Source organism: Neolamprologus brichardi, chromosome 11 (assembly GCF_056152115.1).
Source record: "Neolamprologus brichardi isolate AB-2024 chromosome 11, ASM5615211v1, whole genome shotgun sequence".
Classification (NCBI taxonomy): Eukaryota; Metazoa; Chordata; class Actinopteri; order Cichliformes; family Cichlidae; genus Neolamprologus; species Neolamprologus brichardi.
The window spans coordinates 25,773,814-25,794,297 of NC_142114.1; the positions used below are offsets into that span (position 1 = coordinate 25,773,814).

General features: G+C 39.3%; 2 protein-coding genes across 3 annotated transcripts in view; both read left to right on the forward strand.

Moving 5' to 3' along the window:
- The first annotated feature begins 4,355 nt into the window (after positions 1 to 4,355).
- Positions 4,356 to 8,258, forward strand: LOC148100577 (snaclec 3-like). Of its 2 annotated transcripts, XM_087847830.1 has the most exons (5): positions 4,356 to 4,389; positions 6,226 to 6,597; positions 7,427 to 7,771; positions 7,910 to 8,004; positions 8,163 to 8,258. In XM_087847830.1, the coding sequence occupies exons 1-5, from the start codon at positions 4,356 to 4,358 to the stop codon at positions 8,256 to 8,258; spliced, it is 942 nt and encodes a 313-aa protein (XP_087703956.1). The 2 variants fall into 2 exon arrangements, with proteins under 2 accessions (XP_087703956.1, XP_087703957.1); XM_087847831.1 differs by lacking the exons at positions 4,356 to 4,389; positions 6,226 to 6,597 and having other exon boundaries at positions 7,399 to 7,771; positions 7,907 to 8,004.
- Positions 8,259 to 18,892: 10,634 nt separating this feature from the next.
- Positions 18,893 to 20,484, forward strand: part of LOC148100578 (L-selectin-like) — a 79,806-nt gene continuing 78,214 nt past the window's right edge. The window contains exons 1-2 of the mRNA XM_087847971.1: positions 18,893 to 19,013; positions 19,642 to 20,013. Of these exons, the coding sequence (XP_087704097.1) occupies positions 18,893 to 19,013; positions 19,642 to 20,013 (493 nt within the window). The remainder of the gene's footprint in view (positions 19,014 to 19,641; positions 20,014 to 20,484) is intronic.

The following is a 20,484-nucleotide window of genomic DNA, read 5'->3' on the forward strand; positions in this document are numbered from 1 at the left end:
CACAGAGAGGCATTTTTTTGAAAAATGTATTGATAGCAATGTTGAATATTATTACACAGGAAAAAAAACAAGTAAAATAATCAATCAGTCCCTCTGCCTAGGGCGAATATTTTTCTTGTAAAACAAAGGGGGGCCCAGCAAAAAAAGTTTGGGAACCACTGATACCAGTCTTTATCTAGGCTAGTTCTAGGCTAGTTTAAGTTTCACATTGTTACATATTGTTTCATTGTCACTATGTTTAATGTTATTGAAAAGGAAAGATAAAAGGGGGAAAAGTTGCACTGGTCACATTTTGCAAAAATGTCCTTAATATATCCTTGAAAATGATGTCCTGAGCAGAGACATGACACTGATTTGGATTTGGCTAAAGAAACAAATATCTTTAGTTCCTGAAAGATTTGAATTAATGAGATATGAAAAGGACAGCAAGCGACAGCCATTAGAAAAGTAATGATCCTTGAGAGATCATTTTCAAAACACATTAGGTAAATTTGTCACAGTACTAATTCTGTGTGGGGCATCACCCCATATCTCACTTAAAAAGAAAATAATTTAATATTTGAAGATTTCTTTCTCTTTTACTTTTTTTTTTTACTATTTTAATTATTTATGCTAATTTGATTATAATTGTTTAATTTGCTATTTTGTATTCATTATACGTAAAATAAATATCTCAGGCCTTTTCTGGCTTTGAATTATTTGATTTACAAATAGTTTTTAATGGTATGGACTAATTCTGTCTGAAATAAATAAAGTGATAAATATTTTTTTAGTACATTTGTAAATAATTAAACAGTCATAATCTGCATAGTGTGATCACAACAGGCTAAAGACTGAAAAGAAGCCAGCATCACTAAGAGAACAAGCTTTTCGGCCTAAGTGCCCAGGTCCCCTGGGTGTGCAGCTGCTCTGAGCGGAGGTTTTCCCCTCATAGTGGAACGATTTCTTTGAAAAGGACCCAAGGCAAAATAGTCAGTGACAAGTGGGATCTGAAAGTGTTATTATTAATAACACTCAATTGTAGGGGAAATCTTAAGCGTGTGGGGTGAAGGTACAGACGACACAGGAGCTCTAGCTTTTTTCTCCGACTTTATTCACCACCAGACATGAACCCGACATTGTCATTGAACACGCGTCAGTGGTCATGCGTACTCCGCTGACGGAAACGGGTGGGCCAGCAGGGCAGCATTGGCCAGCACTGACTTTGCCACGGTACCATTCCTCGATGAACGTAACAGTTCTGCAACAACAAGGAGAACCAAAACTCTCTCATTCCTCCTTTCATTTAACCTCACTCTCTGCTCCTCTTCAATCAAGCCAACCCATCTCATCTTGTTCCGCAACATCAAAAACATTGATATGAATCACTACCAGATTGGATAATAGTCAGATTCCAGACTTCTATTCTCCTCCTGATGATTTAGTATTATATTATAATAATTATCTACTCTATTTCCCAGATTCTCTGGCTCCTGTATAAACCCACTGTTTCCTTCGCTCGTTCTGCTCCATGGTATACCTCTGATCTCCCAGCATTGGGGGCAAAAGCTTGGCAACTAGAGCGTAAATATAAATGCGGAAATCTATAAATGTCAGGTTCTACAGCAGAGGTCCCCAACTTTTTTTGCGCCACGGACCGGTTTATGCCTGACACTGTTTTCATGGACCGGCCTTTAAGGTGTCGCGGATAAATACAACAAAATAAAACTAGTACCGGTACTGAAAAAAAGAAAATTTATTCATAACACACGTGAAAAGACCCAGGAAAACCGAGTAAACGATAAAAACGATAACAAAATAACGCTGAAAACCGATAAAAACCCTGAAAACTATACATTTCACACCTGAGCCTCAACTCTCGCGGCCCGGTACCAAACAACTCACGGACCGGTACCGGTCCGACGCCCGGGGGTTGGGGACCGCTGTTCTACAGTATAAAGATCCCATCAATTAGGCCAAACAAAACTTTTACTCAGGTATTTTCAGTTTTTATGAGGGTAACACCAGGATCCTGTTTTTGCCTCTCAACAAACTTCTTCAACCCTTTGACACTTTACAGACAGTACAGAAAATGCTTTAGTGTAGGTCACAAATAATGGCTTATTATAATGATAGATTAATTATGGCCTCTGGCAGTGGACTCATCTCTTTGCTTGTTGTTTTAGACCTAGGACTTCCAGATACAGACAGACAAACTGGTAATGGCTAGTCAACCAGACATAGTAGTGGTGGAGAAGCAGAGGAAGACGGCGATAGTGATAGAAGTGGCTATACTGAGTGATAGGAAGAAGGACCACGAGAAGCTTGAGAAGTACCAGCTTGAGAAGGATGCTGTCTCATGGTGATGATGAAAAACTAGTTCAATTTATTAAATCTAGACTGGACTACTGCAATATATTCACACAATATCTCCGTTCGTTAAGTTGACAAACTGAAGCCTATATTATAGCCTATATTTTGTCTGCTTTGGCTTCAAATTGCACTGTAAATAAAGTTATTTCGGCTGTATTATTCATTTGAGTTGGTTGGGGGTTTTTTGCGCACTTATAAGAATTCATGACATTAATTGACATTAATTGATGTGGACATGTACAGAGACAGGAAGAAGAAGCAAGGAAGAAAGGCCAAGGGACACTGGAGACATCCAGGTACTATGACAGTTATGTATATTTGTTACATTTTAGGTTCAAAAAATATTGATGGTTATTAGGGAAACTTGAATACGTAAAATTAATCTTTTTTTTTGTCATGGTCTGGGTCTTGCACCCATGGTTTTGTGTTTAAAGTGTTGATTTGATTTGAGTTTTGATTTGATTGAGTTTTGATTTCCGTGTCTGTCGGGTTTCCAGTTTCATTTGGATAGTCCCTTGTTTCTTGTGTATTACGCTATATCCAATTTGATCCTGTGTTTGCCAGCTGTCTCTATTGCCCAAATCACCTGCTTGTGTATATATTGTCTCACTCTGTCTGTCAGGTTTCATGTTTTTTTGTTGTTTTGTTGTATTTTCCAATATAGTATTTCTGTTGCATTTTGGTTTTTCTTGTTTTGTATCAGCCTTAATAAACTGCTTGCTTATGTTAACTAGTTCCTGTCCTCCTGCGTCCTTTGCATTTGGGTCCTCTTTCTGCTTCAAGTTATCTGTGGTCTGCAAATACTGACACTTTTCAAATGATTAAAGTTATTAATTGATGTCATTATGCATCCAAAAATTAAGTATGTACCCGGTTTTATAGTATGCCATTCTGCCAGTCAAACACCATCTAGGAATCATACTTTTGTACTGACAATGTAAAATTATTTACTAAATTAACATATTTCCACATAGTATGTTATTAGTATTATCATTTAATATAGTAGTATATAGTCTTCATAAAATTCTCCAGTGAGGGAAGGAAATTAGATGAATGCTAAACGTGAACTGGTAGCATCAGTGACAAAAGCTCCACCCTTTGTCACTGATGAGGACACTGCAATTACCTTGATATAAACAAAGAAAACAAGGTTGTTTTACATTCTGTATGAGTAAGATTTACATGATCAGGATCTGAAAAGCAAAAGTGCGTAACTAATAGTATCTAGTGCAGAGAAAATGACAGAAACCTCAGCAGAACACTTTTCAGGAGAATGGCAACTATGGCAACTCCTCCATCTAATGTACACAGTGCAATAGTTAGACCCTTCTGCACATGCTCTACAGTGCAAATAACAAAGTTTCATAGTTTACAGTTTAGAGTAAAATGCACCATATATATCTCTGTAATATTCAATTATACTTTATAATTGAGTTCTTTATATATATGAGAGCAATTTCTTATATTTTGTAAACTTTGTATTATGTTGTATTATTTAATTTAATTCAGTCTGTTACTATTTCTATTGTGTTGGAGCAACTATAACCACATAATTTCCTTAGGGAAGAATAAATTATCCTTATTGTGATTTTGTAGTATGAACCTATGTATTATAAGTCCTGCTGCATTAACACCATCTGGGAATCATAGTTATGTACTGAAAATTAAAACTTTTAATGAATTAACATGTTAGCATGTAATACAGTATTAGTATAGTAATGTATGGTATTTAAATCAAATCCTCCAATGAGAAAAAGAAAAATATATTCTTGGTGAACTAGGAGCATTGCCATCAGTAACAAAGTCTCCACCCTGTTTAATGCTGTAATTACCTTGACATTAAATTAACCAAAGAACAGGGTTGTTTTGCATTCTAGATGAGAAACATTTACATGATCAGGATCAGAAATGCAAACTAGCACAAAGAATGTGGTATCTGGTGGAAACATATATATACATATAACAGGAACCTTCAGCAGAACTTTGTCAGAAGAATAGCAACTATGGCAGGGATCATGCATCTTCTGCTGCTGTCAGGTTAGTGTTGTAAAATAATGTTAAAAGTTTTGTCAACCTTTCAAACATCTTTAGCTTAGTGTATAATGCATTTCAGTAAAAGTAGCTTCTTCTTTAGCATTTTCTATTAAAGCTCAGTGATGAAGTGGTAATAGTAGGGTAACAAGGCAGAAACAAGACCGTACAAACAAACGTACCACGTAATAACCTGTTAATATCCAAGAAATATCATGGTAGCAGCAACGGTTACACTGTGAAGAGGTTGCTGTGAAACTGACGGGAGCTACTTGTAACGTAGTGCCAGTAACGTAATGTAAATACAAATTTCAGTAATCTTACTGTATATTTTATTTACAGTATTGTTTTACTTTCCTTTACAGTATCTTCACTGTTTTTCCATTTACAGCATGACTGTAGTTCCTTTTACAGTAGTTCTACTGTGATTTCATTCACTTAATTTTTACTGGAATGTCTTGCGCCGCACTTTTTCTGTATTATCCATTTACAGTATTACTGTAACATCCTTTGCGGTATTTCTACTGTTATTGTTTATGGTACTTAGATTGTAGTCTTGCTTAAAGTGCTTTTGTTGTATATTCATTTACAGTACAGTAATTTCATTAAATACTGTAAAACTGTGACTTTAACCTGTAAAAATATTCTAGTAGCAGAACAGCACTGTAAACTTAAAACGTAACTGTAAAAGTGAGATACTCAATTAAGTTTGGCCTTTAAAAATGCACTTTAAAAAGAAAACTATTACAATTTTTATAATATACCAAACTGACTCTGGAAATCACAACATCTGACATTAACCTCTGTGAAAATCTTGCCTTGTGAAAGCTAAAAAACCTGGGCATCAAGAAAAATAAAAATACAATTTTGGCAAAAATATAATTTAATATTTAATAAATATAATTAAATATAATTAATTCAGCCTGCTGGTCTTCCTCTGGACCCTCTTTACAGACTTGATCTGATCTGTGACTTTGACGGGCATTTGGTTCCATCAGTATTCGTATGATTTGTAGAAGATACAGACAGAATGATAGACTGAACCTGCTATCACCTCTCTTCTTCTCCCCCCTTCCTCTCCTGTTTCTACTTCAATCATGAAACTGATCAATGATTAGCTGATCGGCTTTTCTCTCTTGTTTATTTATCGCTCACTTTGCGCCAGAAAGATTAAACCAGCGGATGTTGCGCTAAACAATAGCAGCAAGTTTAAGCTTGATCAGCTGTTGTTAGAATTTATTTAATATTAATTTCTAGTATCAGCTGATGTTTGCTGGAGCCACAGCTGTAAAAGCTGCTGGTCATGATATCGGTTTGGATATGTGGTGAGAGGGAAACATGCAGATGAAACCAGGAGATGTCCTTACTGAATCATCAGAGCAGAACAGGTGATGGAGAAACAGGTTTACATTTTAGGTGACATGAATGAGTTGAAGGGAAGTTATGAACTGTTTCTGAGAGACAAATAACACCAGGATCCTTTTCTAAGTAGTGTGGCAGTCGTGAGCCGACTGCCACAATTGATATTACCTGGATAATAACATAATATCTAATCATGTAAATATATTGCGACTATCTGACAAATTCTGATAATTAAGCTCATGGTTTTCCTATTGTTTTTAGGTTTAACATATTGTTTGAATCTTCTACCTTAAAGTGTTTGTTAAGCAGATCTGCAGTGTTCATAAACCCACTTTATTCTTGTTCTAGACTTAATTTTTATTGATACACATGTTGCTGAAATTTTGACAAATTTTACAGTAAACATCTACATCTACTACTGACAGTAGTGGGTTTTATAATGACTTGTCATTAAGTATTTCATATATTTCTGTTCCACAGGCCTGTCTTTTCAATTTTCACATGGCCTCCAGCCCCAGTTTGTCTTCTTTCAAACACCAAAGACCTGGTCTGAAGCACAGAGCATCTGCAGGGAGCAATGTTTCGACCTGGCCACCATTAATGACATGAGAGAGATGAAAATTGTACTTGAAGCTGTCGGAGATAAATATGATGATGCTGTGTGGATTGGCCTTTCAAAAGGCACGACCCTCAGGTGGCACTGGTCTCTGGCAGACGACGACTTCTACAAAGAGGGAGAAAGAAATTACTTGTTGTGGAGCTCAGAAACGAGTGGCAACTGTGCAACTTCCAGCAATGGGAAACTGAATATGTTGACCTGTGGCAACCAAAAATATTCAGTTTGCTTTGATGGTGAGTCATTTTAAATAGTTGTTTTTGCCATACTCTCAAAATGTGTACATTGTGTTCTGTTTTGCTTCCTCTGTCTCTTTGTCCTCTTGTTATCGTGTGTGTGTGTGTGTGTGTGTGTGTGTATTCAAGTCCTCAGTTTTCCCTTTTCCTTGTCACATCGTTGTTGTTTACCTGACTGTGTGTGCGCTCTTCTAGAGTCTTAGTGTTGCTTAGTGTTGCCTAGTGTTTCCTGGTCACTGAGTATCAGAAATAAAGCGACTGTTTCAGTTGAGCCTCATCTATGAGTCCTGCATTTGTGTCCTTCCCTTGCCTGCAACCCAGCAAATCCTGGCAAATTCATGGTTACCTGTTAGAATGTGTCTCTGATATTTGATGGAAATCCATCAAATGGGTAAATTTTCAGAGGGAGGAAGGAGACAAGACAAGACAAAAGACAGGCTGTGGAAAAGAGTTAGTGTTTAATAATAAGTAATAATTAAATGAAAAGTGGTGTATACAGTGATTGCATCAAGCTCGTGCCAAACACTCAAACTGGTATTCACTAAATGTAATGGCACTTTTTTATTTTCAAATCTTATTTATCCTTCTTTGATTAGTACTGTAAACTTTGTAGATAGGTTTAAAGTTAAATTTAAAAAAATGTCTCTTTATTTTGATCCGTAGTTTGTCAATAGATAAAAACTGTCTTGCTTTGATTCTCAGGAATACTACAGAACATACTGCACACTCTTGGCTGAAACCTGAGGACCATTGCTACAAAGCAAATGTTTTAACTGTGAATTTTGTGGAAATCAAAAGTCAATGAAGCTAATTTTACTTTACTTTGCAGCGACAAAACAAGGTGCAGATCAGTACATCCTTAACACACAAAGCATGGTTTGGACTGCTGCTCGGGATTACTGCAGAACACACTACACAGACCTGACCAGTCTAAGGAATGATGCTGAGTACCAGATAGTCCAGCAAGTAGCCAATGGCAATGAAGTGTATGTTGGCCTCTTCAGAGACCCCTGGGTGTGGTCAGGCCAGACTGACTCCTCATTTAGATACTGGAACCCAGACGAGACTGTCTGGACTGATGGCACTCAAAACTGTGTTGCTATGTTGAAGGTGAACTCTGGTAAATGGGGAGAAAGGGCATGCACAGAAACACATCCATTCGTTTGTAACTGCAGTGAGTAAAACTCTTTACTAGAAAATTTATATAACATTTATATTTCAAATAGAAAAAAAATATCTATGCCTTTCTCCATGACAGAAATGTGTAAAATGAAGGATCCAGACTAACCCTGTTTACATGTGTTTATATTAGGGAACAAGCTGAGTTTCATTAAACTGAGGATCAGCCCACAGGACTCAATGCTGGATCTAAGTAATCCTTCGGTGCAAGTAGACATCCTGGAGCAAGTAAGTCAAACAGATCTTTGTTAATGATGAGCAGTTAAATTTGAGTATATCATATATATGTTTATTTAGATTGTGACATGAAAAAAGTACTTCATCGCATTAGGACCTTCATGGCTTTGCTATAGTAAATGGAAACATGAATATTCTCTGTTCAATAGATTAACCAGAAGCTAAGGAGTTATAACACGACTGCTGTTTTTCGCCTAACGTGGAGAAAACAATCTGATGGAAGAGTTTTTACCAAGGAGCCTTGAAGAAGTGGCTGAAGAGAGAAAAATCAGGGGAAGTGATTAATATGGATGATAAATGTACTTTAACAGAGTAGCATAGAGCAATGTGAACATAGTATAGACACAGTTTTACAGATTAGAATATTTTGGCGCGTAACAGCAAAGCCAGATTAGACATTTGCCAACGAAACTATGTGTTAGAAAAAGTACACTATGATAATGAAAAGTCTCTCTCTCTCTCTCTCTCTCTCTCTCTACATATATATATATATATATACGAATATATATTTGTGTATCTTTTTTCTGTCCTTACGTGTGCATTTATGACTGTTTTTTTGCATTGGAAAGTTTTTAAATTTGTTTTTGAGAAAACAACATCTAGCATTTGCTTGGATTAACTCGTTGCAATTCAAGGCAGTACGACTCGGCTCAACAATTTTTCAGTTGAGTTCCACCTAAGGCTGTTTTTATGCTCGCCACGTGGCTTGTGTCATGGGTGTCTCATGTATCACGTAACATCCTGTGTTGTGCGACACAGTTTTTATTGTGTGTTACCCAGTCATGCACCTCTTGATTTTTTTTTACTTGTGTCAGATCATGCCTGTTTATACCTCCATCACTGAAACTCAGGGACATACAGACACACAGAGTGAGATGTTGCAACTGTTGTGGAAAGAAAGGATGCAAAAAAAAAAAGCTTCCGGTTGGGACTTCTTCTTGTTCGTATCAGCGAGTATGACATGCATTTTGTTCCCTTGTACTTGTGGCGTGTGCAGTGACAATAAAGAATAAAGATGAATTCTATTCTATTCTATTCTTCTATATTGTCTTAGTGGTGACACCTATTTTTTTTGGAGAATACTGCAACAGCTTCTTACGTCTTAACAGCAGATATGAATGGCTGGATCTGTGTGATGATGGCGTGGCAGTGAGTAAAATATGATCAGCCTATCTTTGCTAAATGATAGGTACCACAGGCCTTCAAGCTTGCAGTATTTAAACCGTTATTTACAAAGCCATCACTTGACAAAGCTGTCTTAGGTGGGTCCTCTGCAGAGGAATGATTTCAGTCGGGTTTCAGAGTTAATCACATCACAAATACAGCTTTAGTGAAGGTTATAAATGATCTTCTTATGGCCTCTGACAGAGGACTAATCACTGTTCTTGTCCTGTTAGTGCTGCTTGCTGTAGGTATTATAGGTACAGCACTACTGGAGTTTGAATAATATCAATCTAATAGACTCAAATGAGTTCATGTAAATGAAGAGTACTCTTTACACTAAGGTTAATTATGGAGATGCACAGGGTTCAATAAGACCCTGTGGACCTCCATAAATGTAGACCTTATAAATGTAGACCTTAAAATAATCTGCAAAGCTCTCTCAAAGAGACTAGAGAAAATAACCCCCCTCTTAATTCATCCTGACCAAACTGGTTTGGTAAAAGGATAAAAGGTAGGCACTCATCAACAAATACACGTAGATTACTTAATTTAATAGACTACTCATACAGTAAAAACCTTGAAACTCCAATATTTTCTTTAGATGCAGAAAAAGCATTTGACAGAGTTAACTGGAAATTTCTATTTGCAACTTTACACAAATTTGGTTTTGGATCCTCTTTCATTAACTGGGTAAAAATATTATACAATTCCCCAACAGCTTGTGTCAGAACAAATGACCAGACATCCTCCAACTTCTGTCTCCTGAAGGGCACCAGGCAGGGATGCCCACTCTCCCCTTCACTGTTTGCAATTTTTATAGAACCACTAGCAGCAGCAGTTAGACAGAATTCAGTAATTAAGGGCATAAAATGCAAGAATGTGGAACATAAAATCAGCCTTTTTGCAGATGATGTGTTACTTTTTCTCCAAAACTCACAAACCAATATCTCTGGGGTGATAGAATTGATAAGCTCTTTTGCAAGAATATCAGATTAGTCAATTAACTGGTCAAAATCTACAGTCCTCCCGATTAATTGCTCCTTCCATAATTCTTCTTCTACACCACTGCAATCGGGAAATATAAAATATTTAGGTATTAATGTTTCTCCCAAGCTTGCAGATCTAACTAAATTAAACCATATCCCACTTTTAAAGAAAGTAGAAGGTGATCTGGCTAGATGGAAATGTCTACCCATATCACTCATGGGAAGGGTTGTCGCTATAGAAATGATGGTCTTACCAAAAATAAATTATTTATTCTCAATGATCCCAAATAAGCCATCACAAGATTGGTTCAAATCTCTAGATTCATATATGTCCAAATTCCTTTGGAAAAATAAACCCCCACGTATAAGCTTAAAAACACTACAAAAGACCAAGGATAAAGGAGGATTAGAACTACCTAACTTTCAGCACTACTTCTTAGCCAACAGGCTTCAATTTATCTCAGGATGGCTAAAACATACCCTCTTAGATGAACCTTGGCTAGATGTAGAACAAGCACTTTGCAATAATCTAGAGATTTCAGATCTACCATTTATCAGCTCAAACATCCAACGACATGAATGCTTCAAAAGCGTCAGCATCAGCTCTTCTCTGGCAGCATGGTGGGAGTTTCTAAAATTGACGGAGTCTTCATTAATCCCATGCAAATGTACACCTATCTGGAACAACCCTGACATATTACAAAACAATAATATGATAAACTTTCCAGATTGGAGTGGTAAAGGAATCAAATATTTAGAACATATATTAGAAGGAACAGAATGTATTCCATTTGACAGACTAGTTACACAATATGGGATCAACAAGAAAAGATTTTTAGAATATCAACAAATTAAATCCATAGTAAAAAAGAAATTTAAACCGGGTCAAGTTGAACTACAAACACCACCAAGTGTGGTACAATTTCTTACTCTTAAAACCCCAAAATTGCTTTCCAAAATATACAGTATGCTTTCTAAAACAGATGAATCAATATCACTTCCTATTGCAAAATGGGAAGCGGATTTATCCGTTAACTTAGACCAAAACATCTGGTCTCATATTTGCTTAAAAACCTTTCATCTAATTAAAAATCCCAGTCTTCAATTAATTCAATACAAAATACTACATAGAGTGCACTATACAGGTCATTGGATGTTCAAGATGGGCTTTACGTCTACCAACAACTGCTCACACTGTCAAACCAATACACCAGACAATTATATCCACGCTCTTTGGTTCTGTCCACCAGTTCAGAAGTTTTGGCGCGAGATATGTGAAGACTTATCAAAGTGTCTGAAATGTAACATTCCAACTTCCCCTTTAGTGTGTTTGTTGGACAGCTTAGATAATGTCACTACATAAAAGAATATAGCCCATATGATTTTCACTGCCCTATGCATAGCCAAGAAAACAATGCTCATGAACTGGAAAAATAAAAATAATCTTAATTCTAACCAATATAGAAATTATCTATTAGATTACATTAGTCTTGATACAGCCTCTGCCACCACATCAGATCAATTTGGGCTCCTTTGATCAGCTCCATCACCTAGTGGAGGAGGAGGGGTCATAGTTTGGTCCCACCTTCGCTGTTGTGATTGGTGTAGGGGTAGGGACAGACTTGGGGCGTCGGGGGATTCCCCAGGAGCATCTTCCTTGGAGGGCTCCTTCTCTGTTCTGGGGCCTTGGGGGCTTGGGTCCTGGTTGTTGTGTCGCGTGGGTCGGGCGGGTGGGTGTATGGGGGCCCAGCCCTGGCGCAGGGTACCGCCAGTGCATCGAGCCATCTGGGGGGCTCTTCAACTGGTGGGGGAGGCTGTTACATCTTGCAAGAGGTCTCCTCTCTTCAGGAACTCACTCTGCAGAAGGGGGAGATATAGGAGAGGTGGAGGAAGATCTCAGCCTGGGCGTCTATTGTCTTGTGTAGTCTGGAAGATGAGTGGATGACGGGGTGGGGACAGTTTTCTCTGTGGTAGGGTCGGGTGGGCTGTCCCGGGCTCTGTGGGACCGGGACCGGGCACGGGCACGTCACTGCAACCCCCCCTGGCTTCTTTAATATTTACTGTTATATTCCCATAGATCTTTTTTCTTTCTCAACAGGTGATCCAGGTGATCAATATATGTATTTTTTGTCTGCTTATTTTGTTGGTTTTTGTTTTTTTGCCCTTTATCACCATTCCTCTTCCCCGCTGCTTTTCTTTCCCTCTTTCTTTCTCCCCTTTCTTTTCCCCAGTCAAGTCTGTCCCATATTTAGCAGGTTAAAATAAAATAAACAATAAAATTGGTCTTAGGTCATGTCTCTTGTTTAGTATAGGTTCAGTTTAGTGCCTGGTCTATGCCTGTTTCTTGTTTCCTGTTTTATTGTGAAAGGTTGTGCCTCATGTCAGTGTGTCTAACTTTGCTCCCCGTGTCTCGTTAGCCCAAACCCTCCCAGCTGTGTCTCCCTCCTATTTTCCATTCCCTGATTACTCCCCTGTGTATATAAGCCCTGTGTTTTCCTGTGTTCCCTGTTGCATCGTACCTTCAACTTGCTGTGTGTTTGTGATTTCCAGTCCTCCAGCACCTTGGTTTGCATCGAGCCCGGGAGGCAATTCAAGCTCGGGACCGAGCTGGCTTTGCCGCTGCTGTATCGCAGTGGACTCGGTCTGCTGCTGCTGCGGCGAATGGAGAAGCTCCCTGCAGTGCTGCCGCGGATGCTACGGCAGGAGGATGACCCTACGCCGTCTCCGCGGATTAACCCACTCTCCACGCCTTGCTCTGACCGTTGTTTGCCGGCTTATTTCCTTGGGGCAATGTGGTCGGACGGTGAGGAGTTGGCATCAACTTCTCTGTCATTACCGATCTCCTCTGAAATCTCCGCCCCCACTTCCAGGAGGAAGCAGCATCGGCGCCATTGTCGTTCCTTGCCAAAGCCGCATCCCAGCCTCTCTCTGGAACAGTCTGCCACTGTGAGTAATCTTGACTGTACTTCTCCCACTCCTTCAAGACAAAATCTGGAGAGGTACTGTTTTTTCCTGCTCCACCTGAGCCTGTATTTGCCCTCTCTGACTCTGCTAGCCCTGTGTCAGTTTACCCTGAGTCTGCCAAACCAGAGAAAATTAACCTCAGCCATAAGGATACAAACACTATTTTACTTTCCGAGTTCCCCACTCAGGAGACTGTTCAATGTACGTCAGAACGTTTTATTTCTCAGACTATTGACTCTCATTCCAAGACATGTAGTGACAATATTGTCGAGGCTGAGAAATCATTAACTCAACCACAAGTTACAACTCCACCACAACTGTCGTTGCAGCCAGCCACTCCGGCTCTTTCTCAATCACCCAGCCAGTTCAGCTGCCCAGCCAGTTCAGCTGCCCAGCCAGTTCAGCTGCCCAGCCAGTTCAGCTGCCCAGCCAGAGGCCCCAGTTCAGCTGCCCAGCCAGAGGCCCCAGTTCAGCTGCCCAGCCAGAGGCCCCAGTTCAGCTGCCCAGCCAGAGGCCCCAGTTCAGCTGCCCAGCCAGAGGCCCCAGTTCAGCTGCCCAGCCAGAGGCCCCAGTTCAGCTGCCCAGCCAGAGGCCCCAGTTCAGCTGCCCAGCCAGAGGCCCCAGTTCAGCTGCCCAGCCAGAGGCCCCAGTTCAGCTGCCCAGCCAGAGGCCCCAGTTCAGACTCCTGCTCCTCAGTCATTCACTCAATCACCAACTCCACCTTCACCACAACTGCCACTACAAACTGCAGCTCAGGCATCAGCTCTCCCACCAGTTCATACTTCAGTACAGCATCCAGTAGCTCAGCTCCCGGTGTCCCCTGTAGCTCAGCTCCCGGTGTCCCCTGTAGCGATTCAGTCAGCTACACACTCACTCGCCTGGCCCTCTACACACTCACTACGACTATGCAAAAGCATTTGCTCACAAAACACGCAATGACCTTAAATGAATGTCGTGTTTTTAATTCCGCTCTGGACTCGTGAATCTCAACCCAGCAGCAGCGGTAACGTTTGCACGTCCTCTGCCGTTAATGCGGCAGGTAAATAATCAATTAACAGCACATATTATGTTAGCGCGATCTGCCCTATTACAAAACCTGCCATTACTGTGCATTTAGGTGACCATGATGAGAGAGACAGTCTGGCTGGCTCAGATGCTGGCAGTTGTCGCTGCAGTCTACCGGTAGCGTCTCCTTTCAGGCCAGGATAGACGAATGTCACCGAGCAGTGACTAAGTTTGTGGTCAAAGGCTTGCACCCATTTGCCACAGCAGATGCCCCGATTTTCGGTAAGTGAATGTGTTTAATTGTAGGCAGGGACATTACTGGATATTCTTGTGTAATTGCTACAGAATAATTTATGTTATACTTTGTTATTGCTACAGAAGAATATTTATTTTATTATTTTACATTTACTTTTTTTTTTTTTTTTTCCCTGGGGACCCTGTGACACCCCATTGAAGAGCCGTAGGCTGGATCTCTTAAGATCTCACTGCTGGGTTTGTAAGGCCATGTTACTCCTAAATTTCTATCTTGTTCAAAGAGAAGATATAAAACAAAGTTCTAAGCTAGTCGACCTTAGTGTTCTCTTTTTTAAAAAAAAAAAAAAAAAAAAATCGAATTGTTAAATGGAATCGGAATTGTGAAAATCTTATCAATACCCATCCCTAGTCCTGCCTCAATGATTACTGGCTGGTGGCACTTACGCCCATCATCACAAAGTGCTTTGAGAGGCTGGTGTTGAGGCACATAATAACTCAGCTTCCACAGAATCTGGACCCGTTACAGTTTGCTTACTGCTCAAACTGCTCCACAAATGATGCCATCTTGTCTGCTCTTCACCTTTCTCTCTCCCATCTCGACAAAAAGGACACTTATGTCAGAATGCGGTTTATTGACTTCAGCTCAGCATTCAACACAGTCATTCCCCAGAAGCTGGTAAAGAAGTTGGACCTACTACGAATAAACACTACTCTCTGCAATTCAGGCACGTGCGGGGGGGGGGGGGGGGGGGCTAGAGGGGCTTGAGCACCCGCCCCTTTCCTGATGGGTGCCCAAAGTGCCCTTTTGTTGAGGCAACTTTTTAAAAAAAAAAAAAAAAAAAATTTAATGTGTGTGCGCGTGCGGAGTCCTGTCTGTGCCCCTCAACAATAATATTTAACTATTAATCACAGTTTTGCTAAATAAAAGGATCTGGCTTGCATCTGTCACATGATCACATTTAACCAATGATCGCCCTTGACGGCAGAACGCGCTGGTTACGAGCCGGGAACGAGCTCACAAAGAGCACGCGCATTTTTTGCGGTCCAGAGCTGTAGGAGAAACACAAGTTAACTCAGAGACACAGACTGATGCGACAAAACCAGTAAGTAGGTGTACAGCGTACCATGTAGTGTACAGCACACAGGAGTATTGGCTTATTATGTACACGTTGGTAAGCTGTCTTGTTGCAACTGACGAACTGAAACAAACGAGCGTGCTGTGTGTGCAACAGCGCGACAAACATTACCTGTCCTTTTATTAACTGCACAAGTAGTGCTGGTCATAGCTGCTGGCTACCTGTGTAAGGCTGTCATGGGTCTGTAGCTATGTCACCGTTTTAGGGAACATATTTAGTTTTAAAGTAAGTTTCCGGGCTTTTCCTGCCTTTCTGGAGGGATTATATTTCACTAAAAACGATCTAATGTGCATGTCCACATAATTATGCATTATTATAGTTATATTAAAAAAACACACGCTGTATTTTAAAGAACATACATTAAGAAGCAGATTATATTAGATTTATATTTTAAATAAGACAAAATTTGGATTTTACAGCAGTAAAATTATTGTATCTCTACAGTAAGCTTTGCCCCTGCACAGAGTGGATAGTGAAACAAATGGAATCATCATAAATACATTATTTCATATTTATTACTTCCCCCTCCTCATTGCTTTATTATTGTAGCTCTAGTAATAAATAATAATGTAAGGATTCTGGATCAGCACAGTGATGCCCATAGTATATACAGTATTCTGAAGAAGGTCTAAAATGTCCCTGTGTGTGCGTGCATGTGTGTTTTATTTAGATGGATTTTTTTTAAAAATTACTCATGATATAACATTGTCCAGACATGGCTGGTAAGGACATGAGGAGGAAACAGTAGGTGCTGTGTGAGGCTACTAAAGGCAGTGCTATAACATTTTTCTGTCATCATTTTATTATAGATTAAGTGCAAGAGTTGTTAGGTGTGGATAATTAGATTATAGTTTATTGCAATAGCAAGTTGTGCCTTGTTCTCACATAGACAGCAAGTGGAGAGTGATATATGAAATGATGGGATGGATGGAAGAAGAGAAGCAAAGAGTGATTCACAGGCAGAGCCTAAATTATTTCTCACAGTTTTTTGTTGCCTTATGGTTCCAAGCGCTGTCACCAATCTTTGCATTTTGTTATTATCTCATGACACTTGTTTAATCAGCTACCATCTCTCTTATGGACTTTTTAATGTCTACAGTCTCAGATCAACACAGCCCTGCCCTCCAGCACTATCCACAGCAACCCCTCAACAGCAACATTGTACCCATCAGGTAAAACATCGGCTACGTTTGCTTTGCCTTGTTGCCCATAATAGATTCTTGATGAATGTGTGTTGTTGTTATTCAGCCTGGCTCAATGTGCCCCTTTTTAACTTTGAGCACCCGCCCCTTTAAACCTCTCTGCACGGCCCTGCTGCAATTGGATCTTTGACTTCCTAACTGACAGGCCCCAGGTCTTTCTTCATAGGAAATACCACCTCCAAAGTCCTCAGAGTACAGGATCGCGGCAGGGCTGTGTGCTTGGTCCACTGCTGTTCACCCTGCTAACATGTGACTGTACTGCAGAGTACACCTCAGCAGTCGGGACTCGGCACTCAGGAGCCGTGGAAGGCACCTTGGCAGCAGAAAATGATGGAACTCTGCAAATAAGAAATAATTTTGTCTTTAATGTTTGTAAATATAATTACAAGGCTAAAGGATTACAACATGATCATTTTAAAAAAGAATTACTATAAAGTGTTTTCCTTATAATGCTGTGACTAACTCCAGTAAACAAGGACTAATGCTGTTTTGCATTCTGAGTGGGAAGCATTTGCATGACCGGCATATGGAAATCACAGTTCATGTTTAAAAAAACGTAGAAAGGAGCAAGTGATATCACTCTGGCACATCCATCCTAGACAGACACTGAGGGCTCTCCCATATTTGCCACAAATTGACAAGTATGGCAAGGATCATGCATCTAATTCTGCTCCTGTCAGGTCAGTGTTGCTAACTGTCAAAACAGTGATCCTTTAACTCTTTAGCTGGGCATACCTCTGCATTTTAAAAGACAAAAACAAAATAATAAATAAATAAAACTTTAATAATACTGTTTGCTTAAAGAAAGCCTAAAGGTTAGGGTTTATATTTAAATTATGCTTTCTCTGTGCGGTTAATGAATGGTGAAATAATATAGGCTTTTATAACTCAACAAGTGCAAAAAAAAGATGTTTGGTCACCCTATCTAAAAAAGCCAGAGTTTTAAAGCTCATAAGTTGTCCTATTTTGTCCCTTTGTTTTAATATTTTTAAAATATTATTTTGAACCTTGTACTTCGTTTTGCAAATTAATTATTTATATTTCAGCTGTTTTTTCTTATTCGTAATAGTTGTTTCAATGACCTTAAATTGTTTGTTAGGCAACCCTGCTGTGCTAAACTGTTTTATACAAATGAACTCACTTTATTTTTATCCTAGATTTCATTTTGACTGGTACATGTGCTGCTAAAATTTCAACAGATCTAACAGTGAACACCTTTAATTACATTTTAAGTAAAATATTAACACCATTTTTTTGGTTATCTAAGACTTACTTACAGTTTGCAGATCTTACAATGGCGATTGACTATTTAATTTGTGGATTATATTTATTCCACAGGCTTGTCTTTTTAATTTTCACATGGTCTCCAGCCACGGTTTGTCTTCTTTCAAACACCAAAGACCTGGTCTGAAGCCCAGAACATCTGCAGGGAGCAATGTTTCGACCTGGCCACCATCAATGACATGAGAGAGATGGAAACTCTCCTTGAAGTTGTCAAAGATAAATACGATGATGCTGTGTGGATTGGCCTTTCAAAAGGCACGACCCGCAGGTGGCACTGGTCTCTGGCAGATGATTTCTACAAAGGGAGAAAGACGTTATTTGTTGTGGCACTCAATAACTGATGACAACTGTGCAGTTTCCAGAAACGGGTACCTGAATATATATTCCTGTATGAGCAAAAAATATTCAGTTTGCTTTGATGGTGAGTCTTTCTTTTACATACTGTATGACACAAGCATACTAATACTCATTAGACAAATTGGATGTGTTATGTCGTGAGGCATTCATTCAGAAAGTTTATTCTGTTCATTAGTGATGTGCGGATCGATCCTAAAATAGATTCCTTTGATACCAGTCATTTATGTTCTAGAATCGATCCAAGTTACATGGTTTATTAAAATGATCAAATTACAGCATTTACATTTATGTTAGACTACTTTTAATTAACTGCTTGTTAACACAATGTTACAGTGTCTATCAAATAGACACTGTAACATTTTGAACTTGACAAACATAGTCAACTTTGAACTGTTCACCACTCTTCTAACAATTCAGTTGAAATGAATTTAATTCAATTTCATTTAGCACCAGATCACACCAACAGTCATCTTGAGGTGCTTTATATTGTATGGTAAAGATCCTACTAATCTACAGAGAAAACCAGATGACGCCCTGTAAGCAAGAACTTTATGATGAGTTGAAGGAAAAACTCTCTTTAAACAAGAGGAAACCTCCAGCAGAACCAGGTTCATGGAGGGGCAGCCCTCTGCTGCAACCACATGGAGGTGAAAGAAAGGACATAAGACAAAAGTCAATGTTTAATAATAAAATGTAAAGTGGTGTTTACAGTGACTGTATCAAGCTCATGTCAAACAAATTAGTTTTATAGTAAATGTAATGCTACTAAAATTCTCAAATCTTGATTATCCTTCTTTGTTTTGTACTGTAATCTCTCTGAAATTTTTTAAAATTTTCTCTTTATTTTGAGAATAAAAGATGCAGATCACTAGTTTGCCAATACATAAATGTCTTACTTGGATTCTCAGGAATACTACAGCAGCAGTCCTCAACCTTTTTTGCACCACGGACCGTTTATGTCCGACAATATTTTCACAGACCGGCCTTTAAGGTGTCGCAGATAAATACAACAAAAAAAAAAGGTTCATTCATAACACAGGGGAAAAGACCCAGAGAAACAGAGTTAACGATACAAAAAATAACGATGAAAAGCCTAAAAACCATCAATTTCACACCCGAGCCACAACTCTCGCGGCCTGATGCCAAATGACTCACGGACAAGCCCGGGGTTTGGGGACCGCTGTACTACAGGACAACTGCACACTCTTGGCTGAAACCTGAGGACCATTGCTACATAGCAAATGTTTTAACTGTTTTGTGGAAATGAAAAGTCAGTGAAGCTAATTTTACTTTACTTTGCAGCAACAAAACAAGGTGCAGATCAGTACATCCTTAACACACAACGCATGGTTTGGACTGCTGCTCGGGATTTCTGCAGAGCACACTACACAGACCTGACCAGTCTAAGGAGTGATGCTGAGTACCAGATAGTCCAGCAAGTAGCCAATGGCAATGAAGTGTATGTTGGCCTCTTCAGAGACCCCTGGGAGTGGTCAGACCAGACTGACTCCTCATTTAGATACTGGAACCCAGACGAGACTGTCGGGACTGATGGCACTGAAAACTGTGTTGCTATGTTGAAGATAAACTCTGGTAAATGGGGAGACAGGGCATGCACAAAAAGACATCCATTCGTCTGTGACTGCAGTGAGTAAAACTCTTTACTAACACATTTAGTTTTACTTAGTTTTTGCCATTTGAAAAAAAAATTATCTTCATTTTTCTCCATGACAGAAATGTGTAAAATGAAGGAGAGTGTTGCAAATACGATTCAGACTAACTCTTTTTACATGTGTTTATATTAGGCAACAAACTGAGTTTCATTAAACTGAGGATCAGCACACAGGAGTCAATGCTGGATCTAAGTAATCCTTCAGTGCAAGCAGACATCTTGGAGCAGGTAAGTGATACAGATCTTTGTTAATGCAGAGTGTATATATATATATATATATATATATATATATGACTTTATAAAAAGTCATATAAGACAAGAAAATACCAGATGCAAGCCACACAATTTACCCCTGAGTAAGTCTCCAGGGTGTCAATTTCGTGGCCCGGGAGCCACTTGTGGTCCACATCACCCCTACTTGTGGCCTGTGTATTGACGTGAAGAAA

What these genes read in the sequence shown, in the direction of transcription:
- LOC148100577 (XM_087847830.1), top strand. Translation starts at nt 4,356, where the DNA reads ATGGCAGGGATCATGCATCTTCTGCTGCTGTCAG. An exon ending in GCATCTTCTGCTGCTGTCAG is followed by an intron (nt 4,390 to 6,225) that starts GTTAGTGTTGTA and finishes TCTGTTCCACAG; the next exon opens with GCCTGTCTTTTCAATTTTCA. An exon ending in AAGTAGACATCCTGGAGCAA is followed by an intron (nt 8,005 to 8,162) that starts GTAAGTCAAACA and finishes TCTGTTCAATAG; the next exon opens with ATTAACCAGAAGCTAAGGAG.